We start from the raw sequence: 21132 nt of genomic DNA, 5'->3' as shown, positions 1-21132 counted from the left end.
CTCAATATGAAAGGTAGAATGACTGGACAGGTGACATGTGGTGATTCAATAATGGTAGCCTCCACTAATTAATTCCCCACCTTGGACAATGGACACAATGCCAATAGTGATTTATTATTGTGACATCTCAGGGACTAGTCGCAATAATCTGAATGGGGTTTAAAAACAAACGGCACAACAACTGTACAAATAATGTTCAAACGTCATCTTACAAAAAAACTTGCCAAATCTTGACTGCCGCAATCAGGATATCGGTACAGAGGGGAACAAACAGCTGACAGTTCAGAGGCATTGTGAGGAAACGAGCGTGGTGGGGCCATGTCATGGTAATCACTGGCAGAGCAGGACAGTCCATGGGAGTCGCATGGAGTCCAGGCCTCTGGATCAGTGTTTGCTCTTCTTTGTCTTTTTGTGGGAGCGGTGTGGTGACCGGGAGCTAGACCTCCTCCACGTCTTCCTGGCTGGCGAGGGCGACCGGGACCGCTTGGACTTCTTGGGAGACTTTGACTTTGTTCTGTTGGACAGGTAGGTGATAAATCAATCAGCCCAAATATATATATAAGAGAGAGAATACTGAACACATTAAATAGAACACAGGCCTTACTTTGAGGGAGAATGTCCTCTGTATTTCTGTGTCCGTTCCTCTGTGTCTCTACTACGTCCCCTGTCCCTGCTCCTGTCCCGGTCTTGACTCCTTTTGCTCTTCTCCTTCTCCCGTCCTTTACTGCTCTCCTCAGTCTTGTCTCTCCTCTCCTCTTTCTTTGATCTGTCTTTTGACTTCGGCGTGGATCGCTCTTTCTTCTCCTGGTCATCCTTATCAAACTCCTGAGGATCAATTGCAGCCAGGTGAGTTATTGGGTCAAAGGTGCAACTGCAGCTTTATGGTCCCCTCGGCCATTTCCTTTACTGCAGGGCCTGTACGACATAAAAGCACACCCACCTTCTGTAGCAGCTTGTTCCTGTAGTGCTCCACCTGTTTCTGCATGTTCATTCCGGACTTCCTGGGCCTCTTCCCAGTCTCCAGCTCATCCTGGAACTGCATCACCTTCACCTGCAGCAAAGACAATAGATACTATACGTACACTAAGAACAGTGGGTCCAATTGTTGCATAAAAGCACTATAGAAGACCTATGTATTGTCGGATGGCCGCACTGAATTACTACTGCAGTGTGTGTGGTACTGTGTTGGTGCCAGTAGACTGTGTGCTTGCCTCCAGCTCTCTCAGCCGGCTCCTCTTGCTCTCAGACATCTCAAAACTACTGAGGGAGCTCTTGAAGTCAGCACTGTCGTACTTAGATGGGCTGTCATCATCGCTGCTGTCACCCTCTGATTCGCCATCTCCTTCCTTAGTGTTAGTACTGCAGGGGGAGAGAAGATGAGGAAGAGCCATTCTTCTACTGCAAAACAAGCTACAATGATGGTAACTCAGGAAAAAGTTGCCTTCCCAAAAATGTCAACGGCTTTCACCAGATACTTACCTTACATTCGTGTTGTCCCCAGAATATCGCTCTCCCACACTGTCCCATTTGGATTCAGTGTTAGCTGAAAGAGGAAGAGGCAGAGTGAGGGATAGGAGTAGAGATGTGATTGTGGGGTTTACAGTGCTGAACATGTACAGTACCTTGTGGGAGAGCTTCAGCATCATCCACCCTCTCCCATTTAGACAGAGCCACTTTGGAGTGGGCCAGATCATCCACTGGAAAACACAAAACATACATCAAGTCCACAGCTTAAATCTTTTATGGTTTTTCCACAGATAAAAAATTAAATATATATATATATTTTTTAAATCGGCCAAATTGACTTACAAGGCATTCCGTCGATGTCATCGATGGGAGCACCCAGGGGAACTCCGTCGATGTCGTCAACAGGCACCCCATCCAGGGAGGCAGGGTCCCAGGCCAGGGGCGAGCCGTCAAGGTCGTCCAGCGGAGCTCCATCTAACGGTGCCCCGTCCAATGGGGCTCCATCCAGGTCTGGAGACGCCACCTGAGAGAACCACATAAACCAATGACTCGAAATTCAGCTCTGCTTCTAGCTGCATTCTAAACACACACTATCAGAGAATGTAGCAGTCATCAGTCAAATAGGCATTGATCCAAACTATTTTCCAGGTCTTGTCCAGGAAGGGTCCAGTCCTGAGATCCAGCTCACCTCTACCCTCTCGATCACTTCATCTCCTGCCTTGACAAGACCCAGAAAGATATTCTGCAGCTGGATCAGGTAGGGCTCTGGGTAGACGGCCCAGTCTTCCCAGACCCTGAAACAGCCCATTATCTTTTGCTAAGAAAAGACAAACATAGATGTGTTAATGTATTTGCTCTAGTAAAGGCAACAAAACACAAGCTTGAAAAGGGGTAATAAAGCATTGTCATTTAAAAAAAAAACTACATTTATTACCTTGAATTGTTCCGCTTGTAGTCTTGCTTGTATGTTTCGATATGCATCACTAATGTCACCAAATATCTGGGGCAATTTTGCTTCAAAACTGAAGGAACAAAGAAACAGTGAAAACCCTCAGACACCGTATGTATGACCACCGAGCGTGTGTATTCTATAATTAGACTTATCTAAAAAAATACTTCTTACTATTTGCGATAATAAGATGCATTGGCAACTTTGGCACAGGAGTTGTACAAGATGTCGGATACCAGGTACAGTCTGGCAATCTGTGGAAATATAGATGGACATGACGATTGTGAGTAGCATGTCACATGAATGTGGTTGATCATGCACATGTGAGATTCTTAGGATGGACCCATGTACAGGAAGTGGGTGAGGGACCTTTTTCTGCAGTGGTGTCTGAAGGAGAGACAGGGACTCCGCGATGCACCCCACCACCTCCTCCGCTGCCTCGGCTCTCTCCAGACAGAACAGCATGGCATCACCAACATCCTCCCTACGAGGGGTGAGCCCTCTCAGCAGTGTCTCCAGTCTCTCTCTGTGCCTGGAATAAACACACAGGTTTTGTTGCCCAGAGAACATTGAATTTCACCAGTCAGTTTTCCCATAACATTCCTGAGAGCACTTTTCATCTTCAGTCTGCCTCAGAACCTCCCTCTCTGCCCCTGTATGTACAGCTACACTCACTCGGTCTTCAGCTGGCCCTTTTTCAGCTCCTCCTCCTGAGAGGGAGACTGTTCCTCCTCTCCCGCTTCCTCGTCTCCATGGAGGTAGGGGTTCAGGAGGGGCGGCCTCCAGATGGAGCCCCCACGGAACATCCGGAAGTCTGCCGTCCTCCACTCACTGGGGGGCTCGCCCTGGAGATAGAGGGACACGGATGAGGCACAGCAGTGAGATGGACTCCTGGCCATAGAGGTGTAGCCAGGTCAGATTAAGGGCATGACCTACCTGGAGAATGGAGTAGAGTTTCCAGCGGTAGTACACCTGCTCTTGGCTTTTGTTGTCAAACAGGAACCTGAAATCATCAATAGTTTAAAAGGTTTGTTTCAAAATATATATGATCATTGATACGACAAGAGGGAATGGGAACGCTCAGCAATGGCGCCTTGCCTGAAGTCAGGGTTGTTCTTCTCTTTGCTCATAATGATGGCTTCAAACATGGGTCCCTCACGCACCACAAACTCTATCATCCTGTGGATGAGGCCCAACAGATTCCTGTGGAGTAAAAGGAGAGGGGATGAGAGACCAGACAGTGTGACTTGTCCCCCCCCCTCATTCAGACCAGTGGCCATGTCAAAGCTCTCCCTGCACACTGGCACTAAGCCCCTTAACCTCCCCATCGCTCTTCTATAACACTGTCCCTCTGCCATCATTTGTCACAGCAATGTTGAGGATATGTTGTGTGTTGGTCTGCACACAAACACACACGAGTGAGTGGGGGAGACTGTCTGTCCTTAGTGCGCAGCTACATCAGAAGGCGATCGTGACGTGTTTCCTTGTCATGTGTCTAGAATGTTTTCTCCCCCCAAATATTGTGTATAAATGAAAAAGTGGGACAATGTGATAGTGACAACATTACTTACTACCATTAGCTACTGCTGATTTGATTCTAAAACACATCTGCCTTCTAGCTGTATCTGTCTGCAGTGTCTCAGCCAACCCAGATAGGAAGAACCAAGGTTGCCACTGAAGTTAGTACCAGTATGTCTCACTGGATATAGGCCTAACTCACTGACTCCAACACTCACTTAAGTCTAACAATCTAGTTTCCCGACAGAGGATTACAATGGTGTCATTTACAAAATTAATGACATTAATTAATAAACGGAGGGCTTTGCTTACTAGGCCAGAGGTTCACTTTAACCATGTTAAACTGAGAACCATGGCCCCTCTACTAGTCATATACAGGTCCCCCAGTCCTAAGCAGCAGGGGTCACCAATTCCCTGAATATAGGCCATGTTGTCAACAAGATGGCTTAATGCAGACCAATGTTAGAACAGGACAAACTATGAGACACATGTAGGGAGAAAAGCACAAAAACAGTGTTACAGTCTCAGCTGTCCTCTCCCATTAGTCATGTACATACAGACATAGCACTTAGGACTGGGGCTTCCTGTCGGTCACATACGTACACAGGAACAGTACACCAGGGCAGGGCCTCTGTCCTCTAACACTGTGTTCTGTCTGTGAGAACGGCTGGTCAGTCGTAGTAGCAGTAGTAGTAAGAATGGATAGAGAGTGTGTACCTTTCTGTTGGGATAACCACTTTGACTACGGCTTCGGACAGAGTCTGTTCGTGAAGTCAAATCAAATAGTGAAGATATAAAAAAAAGTGAGTATATATACAGATGAAACACTGCAGGATACATACAGCATAGAAAACGACGATAGCAGTAACAGCTATACATTATTTGAATGGGGGAAAAAGATCCCACATTCAAGAGACGGCTACACTATAAGTCAATTATCTATACTGTAGGATATCCCCACCCTCTTAATTTTACAGTAACATTTTGAATGCATATGCTTCTGTAACAATGCCTCATAACTCCATCTGGGTCAAACCCCCTGTCTTAGGACATATCCTAAAACACTACTAGACTACGGAATAGATTCATAACATGTCTATACATGCACCACAGGACAAACCAACTGGAATTTAAACTGAGAAATTAAACTCGGAACGGCTACTTCAGAACATGACCATCACATGGTCTTGTGTGTGCATCTAAATGCAATTCTAAGCAATGTCCAGTTGATTGATCCTATGATGAATATCACCCCGCATAGGATATCCGCTACAAACACACCTAAAATTGGCAAATTAACTGTAGTGTAAAACAAATAAATATAACCTTGAAAAAGAACCATGCACATTCCCAAAGGTGTTTAAAAAAAAAAGAACCAACCTACCTTGTCAAACTCCTCCTTAGACCTGCCCCATGGCTTGGTAAAGTCATTACGGAAGCGGTCTCGGGGTTGAGCATTGAAGGGCAGGCCAGAGGGGGGTGGGGGTGTGGAGATTTTCAGTACCCCTATGGGTGTATAGAGAGGCTGGGGAGGGATGCGAACAGCTTTCCCCCATCCCAGCTTCATTTCAAAACCCAAAACTGTTTTACCTGCAGCAAAAGGAGTAATGATCCTACAATGAGCCACGGTCAATGGAACACTTGACAGTGCATTTATCATCTGGCAGCGTTTGCCGAATAGTATGTTTAATATTCTCTTATCACCGACTCACCGTCTAGAGCAGCCAAGGCCCTCTCTGCATCTTTCCTGGTCATAAAGGCCACGAAGCCTCTGTTTGTGACCCTGGTACGTTCCTCGTCACTACGGGGCCACATGATCTTCACGCTTGCCAGGGGACCATACTTGCCAAACTCTTTGCAAAGCATTTCTTCATTCATCTGTCACATTATATAAAGTATCATATCAACACAGTTTCACAAAAATGCAGTCAGCATTTAAGTCATTTGAACTTATCCCAAACAAAAGAAGAACAAGCTAGACTATATCTCCTTTGTCAAAACATCCTAAGCAGATTAGAGATCCTTTACCTTTGGGTTAATGCAGCCAATGTACAGGTTCGTTGTGTTCGGTGTTGCTGGGTCATCATCAAATACTGGAGGAAGACGTGCATATTCAGCTAAACATGTAAAAGCTACTGAGGGTTCATCTTTGATTTGGAAAAAAGGCCATTATTTTTCCACCGCAAGGGACAGATCTGGCTCTTACTTGATCGTCGTGTTAGTGGTATGTCCAGTTCTCCATATCCTCCTCCAGGCTCATTCTTCTTTTTTTTGTGCCTTTCTTCACGTTCCTCCTGTATTCTACGAGAACAGTCATTTTATGCAAAAATGTAAACTACAAATTGGTCAAGTAAAGAGTGAAACATGATTTACTACGGCGTGTCAAAAACATACTGCTTTAGCTCCTCTTTGAAAAGTTCAAGGTTGCTCTTCTTCTTCTCTTCTGTCTTCTTTTTAACAATCTGTGGACCAGACAAACATAAGGGGGCAAAATAATGTATCGTATTATCTTGGTTACAGTAAGAGATTCACATGGTGACTCACCGGCCTTCTGACTTCCGAAGAGTGTGCTGGTGAGACATTCTGGGACACTGAAGTAAACTTCGTGTTCGGTCGGTAAAGCTTGCTCTTTTTTACCTCTGCTGCTTCCTCTTCTGCAAAATAATTTAATAGAAAGAGTAACCATGCAGCACTAAAATAAGTGTTCGCAACATAGACCCCACCAGAGCTGTATTAGCCAGCATGTTTCTGCTCACCTTTAGTTGCATTCACGATCCCCCCACGAACAAACGTTTTCACCCCACTTTTGTCGTTACTGTCAAAAGATGCTAAAAACTCTTCAAAAACGTCAGCTGCTTTTTCTTGTTCCTGGAAATGTGATATTGTTTTAAAATGGTAAGAATAGACCTACACTTTGTTGCAGATATCTATAAAGGGTCAAATATCTTACCTTTTTCTTCAGATCTTCTTGTTCTCTCTTGGTCAATGTTCTCTTAACACCTACAGGTTTCCCTTTCTTGCCATTTTTGTCTGCCATGCTGATACTGAAAATAAACGGAAATACCGTATCAGTGTCAGTGGAGGAAATGTACATACACCCGACGCACAAACGTATTGTATTTTTGTTGCGAGTTACAGTTCTTCTGGAACTGTGGGTGCCCATTTGCAAAAGCTCGCTATATGCAACTTCACGCACACTTATTACATCTGCAGGTGTATAGTGCATAGTTAGCAAAGTGCTGTAGCTAGCCAGGTAGGTAAACTAGCTGTTTAGCTAGCAGTAGCGAGCTAGATGTGGCCATCCGCCTAACATTGTAAAGCTGGCTAGCTACACGTCATCATATTTGTTGACTGTAACTTACCTGCACATTTGTCGCCAGATACGAACCCTTGCTAATTAATATCTAGACGGCTATCATTTGCTTCCGTACTGTAGTTAGCTAGCTATCTCTGCTGATACGAGCCCTGACAACCCCCCCCCCCCCTCCCTCCCTCATACAATCACTGTGGTAGCTAACGTTAGGCCAAATCTCGCATGAATGTCGTGTGATCTGGCGTAAAGCTTTGCTACGGCGATCATTTTTAACTTACTGCAATAAAAAAAAATGAAATAAAAGCTTGTTTGGAATGATCTACATCGCAGTAAGTATGGATCATTGACACTAAAAGTTACACATTTCTTACCGTAGAAATGTACAATGCGTTTGTTATTGCTCCACCATTTTGAATAGACAAAAATGGACATAGCGGAAAAGCGATGTCACTTCTCGCTCTGACCAATAAAACGGTCGTCACTAATTAACACAGCCACAAAGTCGTAAACTCCGCCCATTTCCACAATTGACCTTCTTAATCTTATGCCTAACCTGAAATTAAGACCAAAAAGCACAAGTATGTTTTCATAAATGTTTACTCTATAGCCTGTGCTACTTTGTGGCTGTGATATCTAGTTGACCCCACACCTGAGTTGTCGGCTCTTTCAGTGGGCTATAATAAAATCATAATATCATAACAAACATGCAATGTTATTTAGCTATAAAATCTATTATATTTAATTAAATCTATTGTAAACCCAAAAACATTTGGGACGTGTGATCTTTACTCAATACACATGTAAGTACAAGTAGGCCACATGTATAGAAAATGTGTTGATTACCAAATAAATGAAACATTAATATTACGTTTTTAAATAAGTTGCTATATTTCGAAGTGAATTTACAACTCATGTGACCAACTGAACGATAGTGAGTAATCAAGAAAATCGAAATACACAAGTTGCTCATGATTTCATACAACTGCATAGTCTCATTAAAATTAATGTTTGACATTTTATCAGTACATTTCCAGAGGCACTGCTGTAAACATAATGTAAAATGGCCTCCATATACAGTGCCTTCTGTAAGTATTCAAACCCCTTGACTTTTTCCTCATTTTGTTACATTACAGCCTTATTCTAAAATGGATTAAATAAAAACAATTCCTCAGCAATCTACACACAATACCCCATAAGGATAAAGCGAAAACAGGTTTTTAGAAATCTTTGAAAACATATTTAAAAAATAAGAAATACCTTATTTACATAAGTATTCAGACCCTTTGCTATGAGACTCGAAATTTAGATGAGGTGCATCCTGTTTCCATTGATCATCCTTGAGATGTTTCTGCAAGTTAATTGGAGTTCACCTGTGGTAAATTCAATTGATTGGACATGATTTGGAAAGGCACACACCTGTCTATATAAGGTCCCACAGTTGACAGTGTATGTCAGAGCAAAAACCAAGCCATGAGGTCGAAGGAATTGTCGGTAGAGCTCAGAGACAGGATTGTGCCGAGTCACAGGGTACCAGCATTGAAGATCCACAAGAACACAGTGGCCTCCATCATTCTTCAATGGAATAAGTTTGGAACCACCAAAACTCCTGCTAGAGCTGGCTTCCCGGACAAATTGAGCAATCAGGGGAGAAACTACTTGGTCAGTGAGGTGACCAAGACCCGATGGTCACTCTGACAGAGCTCTAGAGTTCCTCTGTGGAGATGGGAGAACCTTCCAGAAGGACAACCATCTCTGCAGCACTCCACCAATTAGGCCTTTATGTAGAGTGGCCAGATGGAAGCCACTCCTCAGTAAAAGGCACACGACAGCCCGCATGGAGTTTGCCAAAAGGCACCTAAAGACTCTGAGACCATGAGAAACAAGATTCTCTGGTCTGGTGAAACCAATATTGAACTCTTTGACCTGATTGCCAAGTGTCACATCTGGAGGAAACCTGGCACCATCCCTACGGTGAAGCATGGTGGTGGCAGTATCATGCTGTGGAGATGATTTTCAGCAGCAGGGACTGGGAGACTAGTCAGGATCGAGGCAAAGATCAACGGAGCAAAGTACAGAGAGATCCTTGATGAAAACCTGCTACAGAGTGCTCAGGACCTTAGACTGGGGTGAGGTTGACCTTCCAACAGGACAATGACCCTTGGCACACAGCCAGGACAATGCAGGTGTGGCTTAAGGACAAGTCTCTGAATGTCCTTGAGAGGCCCAACCAGAGCCCGGACTTGAATCCGATCGAACATATCTGGAGAGACCTGAAAATAGCTGTGCAACAACACACCCCATCCAACCTGACAGAGTTTGAGAGGATCTTCAGAGAAGAATGGTGATAAACTCCCCAAATACAGGTGTGCCAAGCTTGTGTCATACTAAAGAAGACTCGAGGCTGTAATCGCTGCCAAAGGTGCTTCAACAAAGTACTGAGTAAAAGTTCGGAATACTTATGTAAATGTGATATTTTTTTATTTTTGATAAATTAGCAAACAATTCTAAAAAACAGTTTTTGCTTTGTCATTATGGGATATTGTGTGTAGATCAATGAGGATTGTTTTGTTTGTTATCAATTTTAGAATAAGGCTGTATAACCTAACAAAATGTGGGAAAAGTCAAGGGGTCTGAATACTTTCCGAAGGCACTGTACATGCCAACCCCATTAACAAGAGCTAAAAATACTTTGGGTAACAGGCTGAGATCACTGTCCTAACTTCACATGATGGTTCCCAAAATAAATGTGTTCTACCGTCTATATGAAGAGTATATTTATCTGTGTAGCCTGTCACTTCAGCTCTTTATCACTTGTCATTTAATTCATTGAATGTCTAGACTTTTTCCAAGGTCCAAACATTTTGTAAACAAGAAGTAACTAAATGCGTGCCATACATACTAAAATAAACATCAATATAAAATGTCTTCAAAATGTGAGCATAATGGAAGGGTTAACAGGGGGATTAATGAGATGTTTTTTTTTATATAGGCTACAGACAGCACAGGTCCTCAACAATGATCACTGTAGGATGACAGTCCGGCCTTCTCGGCCTCTGCCTCTTCCCCTGCCACTGCCCCTCTGTGGACCCTGTCCTAGGCCTGCCCAGATCCTCATACCAGTGAAGCGGTCATTGAGGGTCACTCCCGTCTGAAAACCAGGAAACAGTCAAGGTGACATATTCATTATTTATAAGGAGAAGGTAGCTGGTGGAACGACAGAATTAGAATCTGAATTTCATAGGCTCTCTATGCTAAAGACATTGAAATGTTCTAAATACTGGTAATGGCATATCACCTGATTTATAGTGGCCTTGAAGTTAAATCTGAGAGGGATGCCTTTGGGCTGGGGGGACACCCCTGATGGACTGGATCGGTCCAGCACTGTGGCCTGCTTAGCCTTGGCCCTGAGAGAGATCAGGTAAAGACACAGGACAGATAAGGATTAGCTTTTGAATGCACATAATTCGTAATAAAACGTTTGTTTTTGACAGAACCCACAAAGTCCTTTCTGTAAAACATGGCTGCAGTGTGTACTAATGTATGTGCAACTCACGCGGGCTCTGAGTTGGCTTTGGAGTTGGGCAGTGACACCGTCAAGGTAGAAACACCGGAGGGCGCCTTTTTCCAGCTATTGCAGGTAATGTTATGAGAACATATAATAATGAGCAATACTACCAATATAATTTGGTTTATTTGTTACAAGCAACCACAGTGATGTTATCTCACCTTCTAACCTTTTGGTACTTATCCATTTTTCCATTTGCCACAGGAAACTAGAAGGAGGGGAAGACGATAAATGTACATGTAAGGGTTTCTTTTACTATTATTCTGTGTATTCATTCAGATGAATTTGTAGGTATTAGACACCGTACTATGATCATCTATTGCAAACCATAAAAAAAACAGTATTCATTGAACAGTACCCAGTAATATGCCTTGTTTTACTCATGCTGAACATGACCTCTGTTTGCATGGCTCTTACTGTAAGTGCAGAGATACTGTACATTCATTCCTCTGAATAGCATGGCCTACTAAAGGTTGTGTATAAGTGTTATAAATGTGAAAATAACAAAATACCCCTCTGTTTAGGATGAATGGCTTCACACCGCCCTGTCTCTGTTTGGGCTGGAATGGTGGCTTCTTCTGCCCTCTGAATTGTGGAGGAGGCCTAATACAGTGACACAAGAATCATGCCCATAAAGAGACTGTACGAAACAAATGAAAAAGACAAACAATATCCCTAGCGAAATCCCTAAAAGTGCATGGAATTGTGAACAAATGGAATCAATGTGTTTCACAAATAAACCTATCTATCAAAATCATGTCATAACTCAGTAAATTGCTAATATAATTTTCCATATTGGAAGAAAAGGAGTCCAGGCCTTCATACATTTACATAAGACTAGAGTAGGTTCCCAAAGTTCAAGTCCATCTGACCCTGAAGCTACCCATTTGAATGTTTCTTAACTGCACACCTGATGTACAAATCCTGTGTTTACACAAACATAACATAATGAGATACATGCACATCATGTATATACTATACACACATAAAACCCATGCATACAGATCATGTATATACTATACACACATAAAACCCATGCATACAGATCATGTATATACTATACACACATAAAACCCATGCATACAGATCATGTATATACTATACACACATAAAACCCATGCACACATAAAACCCATGTGCTCAGAGAGAAGGAAAGCCATTTCAGAGTCTAAGAGAATTTTACACATTATAAAAGTGCTGTGATAATGCATTAAGCAAACATGCTGTACCTTCTCAAAGCCCCTGGGGGACCTCTGTATGGTTGATAAAACGCACCCTTGAACAACGGTTTACGTTTTCCGAACTGTGCTCCTTCCTGAGGGTAAAAAAAAATAATCCTTTTGTCACATCTGACCAGTAACTTGGACTCAACAGTGTGTGCACTTACTACATTGCATCATATTCACATATTGGAAAAGTGCAAATATCAGTTATTTTCTGTGCACATACCTTTGTGTTCAAAGGAGGTCTTTTTAAAGGGCTCACACCTTTGAGGTGATGTGCTCCAAAAGAAGTCTTTCTGAGATATGGCTTTACTCTGTAATAGCCAGGAATGGGGGGTCCCATGTAACGTGATTTGTAGGGTCCTAAAAAAAAGAGGTATAGTACAATCAGCTCCTTTCTCCAAGAGGGTGATGATATGGTAATGATGAATGTCTTCATATGGAGGGATATGTAAAGTGATGCGCGACCAATACAGTAGGCGTACCTTGCTGGAATTGATACGGGCCACGTCTGAAAGGAAATGTCTGCTGTTGTCCTGCCCTGTCCAGCTTCTTGAGGACAGTGTTTTTGCTTGTGGTGCGTCGGTCCCGAGCCTTGTTGGCAGCCTTATTGGCCTTGTTCTCTTTTTTGTTCAGTTTGATGATGTCATCTGGGAACAGGAAAGTAAAGCTGTGTTTCAGATGAGAGTAGTCATTGACAATTGAAGCATGCACTCCAAGCTGGAATCGCTCACTTTAACTTGTCACTTGAGAAGCCGAATCCATTACATGTTAGGGGAGCTAATGGGGTCCAAAATTACAGTGGCATTATGTCTGCAATGTTCAACTCAATATGACAATAATGGATGAGCTCCCCTAAGATCTCAACTGGATGGTGTTTTAATAGCAGGCCTACATCTCCATTAAAGCACTACACTTTAAAGTGGCATATTGCATAAAGAGTAAAGGAGAATAAGAAATCAGATTGTTGACGTGCAGGCTATGTAACGTGTGGTGCAGGTCCATGTCACACCAAGATGCCTACTTGTGTCGAATGCATTTTGTTTTATTGTTCAATAAGATTGAATAATATAGCAATTATCGTTGCACTATGGAACACATGAAGACACGAACTTGACTATGCTTTGTTTACTGGAACAACATTTGATTGGTTAACACGCACACTGCAAAGAATCATGAGAAAATGTCCAACCTAGTGACAAGTCGATCTTCTCCGATGTGCGGGGCTCTTGGGGCTCTTGGGGCTCTTGCGGATCTGACTCCTCCATAGCAGTGGGTTCAGGTTTGGCAGTGGCTGCATCTGCAGTGGTTGCGATGTCCATTATTCCTGTGTCGCACGCAGGGGGCAAACCTTTGACGCCCTGTATGGACTTCTCACTTATTATGGTCTCAAATGTACCCTATATCTTCCTCCACGAGTAAAGTAATGATAATGGTCAAAAAAGATTACACACTATATTTTACTCAAAATTCTCTCATACATTGGGGCCCTCTTGCTCCTAGGCAGCTGGTAAAGTTTGTCTGCTGCGCTGATAATGTCCAGAAAAGAGGCAACCCAACCCTGTAATGAATTCAACCAACTGCATGACGGAGCCTAAAATGAATTCAACCAATTGCATGACGGAGCCTAAAATAGCTCATGTTCTAACAGTAGTGTTAGGCCTCTAGGCAAGCAAAACACTTGGTAGACCTTTTACAAAGTAGGCCTAGACACTGTGTGCAACAGAAGTCTTTCTGTGGGTTCAATATGTTTCATTAGACATCACCCGGTGTGATTATTAATGATCGTAATAATAGTCTCACTATCAGCAACATTATCTGACAGTACATTTATGTCGGCCTGTCAGCAATGCATTTTTGGAGACGGAGGGTTAATCAAACCACACAATTTAGTTTTGGTGGGAAATACATAGTTGTGATTAGTTCCAGGTGCAAAATGTTCAAATGCCTAATCATACAGGTCTGTATTGGGACCTGTTTATAACTCCAATAGTTTACAGACAGGTCATGGCACAGACGTGATTATGTTCCTTTTCTCCCTGATAAGAAAAGACGTGTATCTCTATTCCAAAAGGTCCGGTAGGCCACAGAGGTAAAAATTTGTTTTATATCAGATATTCTGTGGATATTCCGTTTTCTCATCGAAAGCTATTGAACCAAGCATTCCATGACTATGAAGAAGGCATATTCTGTATCTGTCTTTTATTTTTTATAATACGAATTATATATTTTGCTTACACAAAGCATGCCATGACTATGAAAATGATATATTCTGAATCAGGGGATGATGGACATAAATTCACTTATATCTTTAAATTGTTTTTGTGGGAATTAATTTTTTCTTCTTCTAAATAAAAATAAGCTATGGATTTCTGTATAATATTTCCTAGGATTTTTTTTTAACCTGCAGCAAACCTAGTGGATCATGCTGGAAATAACGGTAAAAGCTAAGTGCCCCCTCCAAAAAACCGACCAAAAAGCATGGCCCTAATCGTGGTTCAAGTCTCAAATCCTGCGTTTACACAGGCAGCCCAATTCGGATCTTTTTTCCCACTAATTGGTCTTTTGATCGATCACATCAGAGATGTCAAAAGACCAATTAGTGAAAAAAAGATCCGAATTGGGCTGCCTGTGTAAATGCAGCCAGATACGGTTGAATAGTGGTGCATGTACAGGATACCCCTGTGTTGTACACTTTCTAATCTACTAGATAGCACCACCTCTGCTGAAAGGTTGAAAGTTAACGTGAGCATAAAGCCCATTTTCCCATCGTTTTTTAGTCTCCGAGTGAAACAAAATAAAACATACCAATCCCAGTCCTAATTTCAATGTAGCAAATATTTTGACCTATTTGCAACTTCACTACCCAAATGTTCTTGCTGCTCCCACAGGATATCTTAATGCTGGAAGTAGAAACTGGGTTCAAAAGCACTCATAGGGACCTGACATAATTTTGTTGGGTGTTATGCTGGCCCAAAGATTCCATGGCCACAATAAAACATGTTAATGTCATGGTAATGTTAATGCCAAGTTGGAGAATAGTTTGCCTCACTATGGCTCTGTCCCTACCTAATATTGATGTTGCTGCTAATGGGCTAAGGGATGGTTTCCCAGACACTGATTGAGCCTAGTCCTAGAGTTAAAAGCAAGATCAATGGAGATTATTAATTTAAAGGGCTTTTTTAGTCTAGAACTAGGCTTAATCTGAGTCAGGGAAATCTGCTCCGTTGTACCACGGGTGCCCTTTACTTTCATCTAGTGGTTTTCTAGACATCTCCCGGTGCAATGTATATAGTGTTGCATATTGCTGTATCCGTTTTTTTGCCATTTACGATTGTATTGCTCGCTTCTTGAGAGTATAGGTTGCTTGTACTAACATTACATTTAGCATGTGTTTTGGTAGAGATACAGTACATTTATAAAATGACTTGTACTATCTATTTTTAAGAATCTCTGTCAGTATGATATCTAGTGGCCTTTTTGGGTACTTCAATTATCCGCTGGTGTCTGAGGTCTTTGTGTGGCCTTGTCTGCCCGCTAATGTTTGTGGAGATACACATGAAAACGAAAGGTCAGGGTTGAATGCATTGAGTTGCACATTCTACAAATTATCTTGGCTATCAGGCAATACATCTACAGTAGGAGCGCAAGCTTTAAAACAGCAATAATACTACCACTGCAGTGCTATAATATAATGAAATGTGTGGTTTAAAGCATTGGACCAGTAACTCGAAAGGTCGATGGTTCGAATCTCCAAGGCGACTAGGTGAAAAATCTGTTGATGTGCCCCTGAGAAAGACATGTAACCCTAGTTGCTCTGGATAAGAGTTTTTGCTCAAATCTAATATTAATTTTCTAGTGAATTTCTTTAATGCAATTCATCCAATAAATTGGTCCAGAAATGATGACAACACACACACATCGGAGTCTGGCTTCCCTGCCTCACCATAAGCTCTCATCACTGACCATACAGTCTTCTTTAATGATCTACAAAAAGCCTTTTGGGACAGATAGAGGATCAGTTTGTACTATATTGTATTGACAATGGAGACCTGCTCAGTGATCCTCAATCTGCCCTCCTCAGGCTTTTTTGAGAATACATGCCTACATTGTCCATAACTTTTATGTGTAAGTGCACCCGGTCTTCTGTTTGTTGGTTGTGCCTGACAGTCACCTGTCGGTTTGAAGCCTGGCTGACGTGACTCAAATGACCACACAGCGAGGAAGAGCTGCGACTCACTGGTCTGGACAGGAGGCCGTTTTGTTAATACAATATTCACTCAGAAATTGTGTGGACTCATTGATTGATTCTTTCGAAAAGGTTGCTGTGTGTGACTCTGCCTGTGGGTGTTTGAGTGAGAAAGACACAGAGGAGAACCAATCAGAAAAAAAGCACAGCCCCCTTTGTTATCAACGCATCATGCTGACAACATTAAAAGAGCCTTTCCAGACCCTGAAGTCAGGAGGACTTTGAATTAGGCGTCAGCCAGGCCAGTAGGTTCGGGCCTTTGGCTATGAATCTCTTTTACTCTAATCCATAATCATGCAGAGCCACAGCAAACCTCTCACATTAGACTTCTTTGGAAAAGACCCAGTGAGACAGTGTACGTACAGTTTTTTTTTAGGTTATACTATATTGCGCATGGTTGTTAGTGGCCTACAGGATTCATCTGCATTTGAGGTTAAGGTTAACTACCCCCAAAGAACAAAGGTTGGGCCTCTAGTCACTATTTGAACTGGACCAGGTCAATCAAGGTTCCCCGAGGTGGGTAGCACATTACTGCCGACTACTGGATGAAAAATCAGTAACTTCAACCCTTGTCCGATTTAAGAAACTCTTCATTGGATACGTGATTGTTCAGACACTACCAACACATTCATAAACATGACAACGCAGCCTACATCACATTTTCACACTTCATCCAAAGTGCTTGACCTTACGATTTTAAAACAGGCCTAAAAACAGGTGATACTAGCTGAAGTGGATGGTGAATGTATGTGGCAAGTTTTGAATACAGTAGGCAGAGGGAGTTTCTTCAACCAAACCCATCTACACCCATCTATCCACTTTCGTCTCCTATGCCAACATCCATCCATACAATTGCCTTGTCAACTTTCTGTAAAAAAAAAAGATAATTGAATTAAACAAACTGAATCAAAAAAGCAGTTGAACAAGAGTGAACAGAATTTAGGATGACGGGTTTGTCAAAAGCAAAGCAACTTCCCCTGATCTGGAGAGAAAGAGAGCATGGGGCAGTTGAGGGATCATTCAAATTCTGTGAGGGACGCAGTATTTAAAAAGGTAAATAGGCTGATGTGGACAACCATTCACAGGCAAACAATTTAAAAGTGTCTAGGAGTCATCTATAGGTAATACCACACAACATGAGAGTGACATACTTTGAGGGCATCATGCCTAACAGCAAGTGTAGAAGTAGAAGGGACTGTCCTTTAAGGACAAGGAAGGAGAAGAGGGTCTCAGCTGAGGTCCAAGCATTCTAAAATGTGCTGTCCAGTTGTCCCCCAAACAGGCATGCAGGTGCAATTAACCAGCCTAGATACCATCTGTGAGTGAACTGTAAGGATGGTCAAGACAGAGAGAAAGATAGATCAATATTCACTGTTCCATTTTAAAAAGTGCATTTCTTTTAAAATTGTGTAAAACTGTTCTAGAGTCATATTGTCTCAGCACTGAACTGTTTGAATGGTTCTTAGGGTGTGAGAGAGAGGGAGGGAGAGAGGGGAAAGAGAGAGAGAAATGGGGGGGAGGTCAGTAATCAAGTAATATCAGACTGGCTCTGTTTCATTGATCATCAGCCCCCAGACAATGGGTATGTATACATTCAGAGAAGTAGGCCAATTGCCACAGCAATAGTCTTGTTCACAACTGAAGAGTATAGTCAACTTCTGCCTTTCAGTGAGTAGGAAGGGATGTTTGTATACCCATACCAATAAAAAAGCTCATTTACTGTATTGGCTGATGGAACTAAATTAAGTTCATGATGATCTGCTCAGATGCCATACTCCTGCGGGGACACACACACACACACACACACACACACACACACACACACACACACACACACACACACACACACACACACACACACACACACACACACTATAGCTTAATTTGATATTGTTGAATGTGTAAGTAAGTTATCTATGCAAAGTGCCAGATAGGTAACCATTTACAGTAAATGCTGTTGATTATTACTCAGTCAATTATCACCATCAGCCACCAGAAGATCTAGCTAGGTAAGCTACAGAAAGTAATAGAGAAATCTCACCTTTCTGCAGCAGATAGCGCTGGAAGGGCAGCTTCATCTTGTAGCATGTTGAGGTATTAACTACCACTAGTTACAGTGGTTTTTTCTTTAAAAGTTGTGCCATATTGCAGCACAGCTTTTGCTGCCGCAGAATTCTATGGCACTTATTTAAGTGTCAGCCATTGTTGTCATTAATGCTAGTTAGTGCTAGTTTGACCACTAGAGGGCATCTTTGAGAAGCATTTGACAGTTTTTAATATTGGCTGTACTAGAATATTTAAAACCTTTTTTTGTAAGAACATAGTATATGGGATTGATTTTAAGAAATGTAGCTTAATTAATTTGATTAATATTATGGTGTTGCTATTCCAAGAAAAACGAATCCCTCAGGGTTTCTGTTAGGAAAATATAGCAATGTACAATGTGAACATTAGGGAGTAAGCTATTAAGTAACTGCAAGTGAAGAGCAAAATAATCCTAACATTTCCACACCCTAATTGTAGGCTAACCAATACCCAAACGTAGATTCTGTGAAAATAAAAAAATCGAATTGATTCATTAAGACCAGTCCCCATACTTGTCTCAGAGCAGCGCGAAACGGTGCTGAAATAGTTGACAACACGCGGGTAGGCTATTGCTTCAAATTCTATTATAACAATTGGCTACAATACTGTAAAGTAGACCTAATAATGCTAAAAATAATGCTTCAATAAATCGACTGCAGTAAGTATGCTGCTCATTTTTTAACTGTATTCCATTTCCAGCGAGACTATTCAAGCCATCGACTCACTGATGGTTGAAGATGATGAGCGATTGACAAAGGCAATCTGGAATGTGCTGGCATCACGGCTCAACATCAACAACAATCTAATCACAGAAGACAGTTGAAGAAACTTGAGTGGACTTATGGAAAGGCTCTGTAAGACATTATATATATATATATATATATATATATATAGATATATATACACACACACGCACACAATCGTTCAAAAGTTTGGGGTCACTTAGAAATGTCCTTGTTTTTGAAAGAAAATTTTAAAAATGGTCTATTAAATGAATATCAAATTGATCAGAAAAACAGTATAGACATTATTAATGTTGTAAATGACTATTGTAGCTGGAAACGTCCGATTTTTAATGGAATATCTACATAGGCGTACAGAGGCCCATTATCAGCAACCGTCACTCCTGTGTTCAAATCAAATTTATTTGTCACATACACATGGTTAGCAGATGTTAATGCGAGTGTAGCGAAATGCTTGTGCTTCTAGTTCCGACAATGCAGTAATAACCAACGAGTAATCTAACTAACAATTCCAAAACTACTACCTTATACACACAAGTGTAAAGGGATAAAGAATATGTACATAAAGATATATGAATGAGTGACGGTACAGAGCAGCATAGACAAGATGCAGAAGATGATATAGAGTACAGTATATACATATACATATAAGATGAATAATGTAGGGTATGTAAACATTATATTAAGTAGCATTGTTTAAAGTGGCTAGTGATATATTTGACATCAATTCCCATCAATTCCCATTATTAAAGTGGCTGGAGTTGAGTCAGTGTGTTGGCAGCAGTCATTCAATGTTAGAGGTGGCTGTTTAACAGTCTGATGGCCTTGAGATAGAAGCTGTTTTTCAGTCTCTCGGTCCCAGCTTTGATGCACCTGTACTGACCTCGCCTTTTGGATGATAGCGGGGTGAACAGGCAGTGGCTCGGGTGGTTGTTGTCCTTGATGATCTTTATGGCCTTCCTGTGACATCGGGTGGTGTAGGTGTCCTGGAGGGCAGGTAGTTTGCCCCCGGTGATGCGTTGTGCAGACCTCACTACCCTCTGGAGAGCCTTACGGTTGTGGGCGGAGCAGTTGCCGTACCAGGAGGTGATACAGCCCGACAGGATGCTCTCGATTGTGCATCTGTAGAAGTTTGTGAGTGCTTTTGGTGACAAGCCTAATTTTTTCAGCCTCCTGAGGTTGAAGAAGAGCTGCTGCGCCTTCTTCACGATGCTGTATGTGTGGGTGGACATATTCAGTTTGTCTGTGATGTGTACGCCGAGGAACTTAAAACTTACTACCCTCTCCACTACTGTCCCATTGATGTGGATAGGGGGGTGTTCCCTCTGCTGTTTCCTGAAGTCAACAATCATCTCCTTAGTTTTGTTGACGTTGAGTGTGAGGTTATTTTCCTGACACCACACTCCGAGGGCCCTCACCTCCTCCCTGTAGGCCGTTTCGTCGTTGTTGGTAATCAAGCCTACCACTGTAGTGTTGTCCGCAAACTTGATGATTGAGTTGGAGGCGTGCGTGGCCACGCAGTCGTGGGTGAACAGGGAGTACAGGAGAGGGCTCAGAACGCACCCTTGTGGGGCCCCAGTGTTGAGGATCAGCGGGGTGGAGATGTTGTTACCTACCCTCACCACCTGGGGGCGGCCCGTCAGGAAGTCCAGTACCCAGTTGCACAGGGCGGGGTCGAGACCCAGTGTCTCGAGCTTGATGACGAGTTTGGAGGGTACTATGGTGTTAAATGCTGAGCTGTAAAGAACTTTCTTCTGAAACTCGTCAGTCTATTCTTGTTATGAGAAATGAAGGCTATTCCATGCGACAAATTGCCAAGAAACTGAAGATCTGGTAAAACGCTGTGTACTACTCTTTTCACAGTACAGCACAAACTGGCTCTAACCAGAATAGAAAGAGGAGTGGGAGGGCCCTTTTCTTTTTATTGGCCAGTCTGAGATATCTTTGCAACTATTGGCCAGTCTGATTTTCTTTGCAACTCTGCCTAGAAGGCCAGCATCCCGGAGTCGTCTCTTCACTG

The 21132-nt window shown here is 42.3% G+C and overlaps 2 protein-coding genes across 3 annotated transcripts; both read right to left on the bottom strand.

Moving 5' to 3' along the window:
* Positions 1–93: 93 nt before the first annotated feature.
* Positions 94–7738, bottom strand: LOC112228855 (U2 snRNP-associated SURP motif-containing protein). 2 transcript variants are annotated; one of them, XM_024394555.2, is made up of 24 exons: positions 7619–7738; positions 6885–6978; positions 6691–6802; positions 6479–6588; positions 6329–6396; positions 6141–6235; positions 5963–6027; positions 5647–5812; positions 5319–5524; positions 4652–4695; positions 3515–3619; positions 3353–3419; positions 3092–3261; positions 2786–2948; positions 2591–2670; positions 2402–2489; positions 2156–2284; positions 1810–1990; positions 1623–1697; positions 1480–1543; positions 1212–1359; positions 941–1051; positions 605–825; positions 94–514 (listed from the first exon to the last, which is right to left on the bottom strand). In XM_024394555.2, the coding sequence occupies exons 2-24, from the start codon at positions 6969–6971 to the stop codon at positions 385–387; spliced, it is 2685 nt and encodes an 894-aa protein (XP_024250323.1). In that variant the 5' UTR covers positions 6972–6978; positions 7619–7738; the 3' UTR covers positions 94–384. The 2 variants fall into 2 exon arrangements, with proteins under 2 accessions (XP_024250323.1, XP_024250322.1); XM_024394554.2 differs by lacking the exon at positions 7619–7738 and adding an exon at positions 7297–7415.
* Positions 7739–9813: 2075 nt separating this feature from the next.
* On the bottom strand, positions 9814–13601 carry LOC112228137 (UAP56-interacting factor). Its single transcript, XM_024393261.2, has 9 exons — positions 13228–13601; positions 12521–12685; positions 12262–12398; positions 12042–12127; positions 11325–11415; positions 10974–11020; positions 10801–10875; positions 10543–10651; positions 9814–10395 (listed from the first exon to the last, which is right to left on the bottom strand). The coding sequence occupies exons 1-9, from the start codon at positions 13355–13357 to the stop codon at positions 10267–10269; spliced, it is 969 nt and encodes a 322-aa protein (XP_024249029.1). The 5' UTR covers positions 13358–13601; the 3' UTR covers positions 9814–10266.
* Positions 13602–21132: the final 7531 nt, after the last annotated feature.

The sequence above is a fragment of the Oncorhynchus tshawytscha genome, linkage group LG30, assembly GCF_018296145.1.
Source record: "Oncorhynchus tshawytscha isolate Ot180627B linkage group LG30, Otsh_v2.0, whole genome shotgun sequence".
NCBI classification, from domain to species: Eukaryota; Metazoa; Chordata; class Actinopteri; order Salmoniformes; family Salmonidae; genus Oncorhynchus; species Oncorhynchus tshawytscha.
Note: the sequence above shows the minus strand (reverse complement) of the source record. Positions and strands in the feature narration are given on the sequence as shown.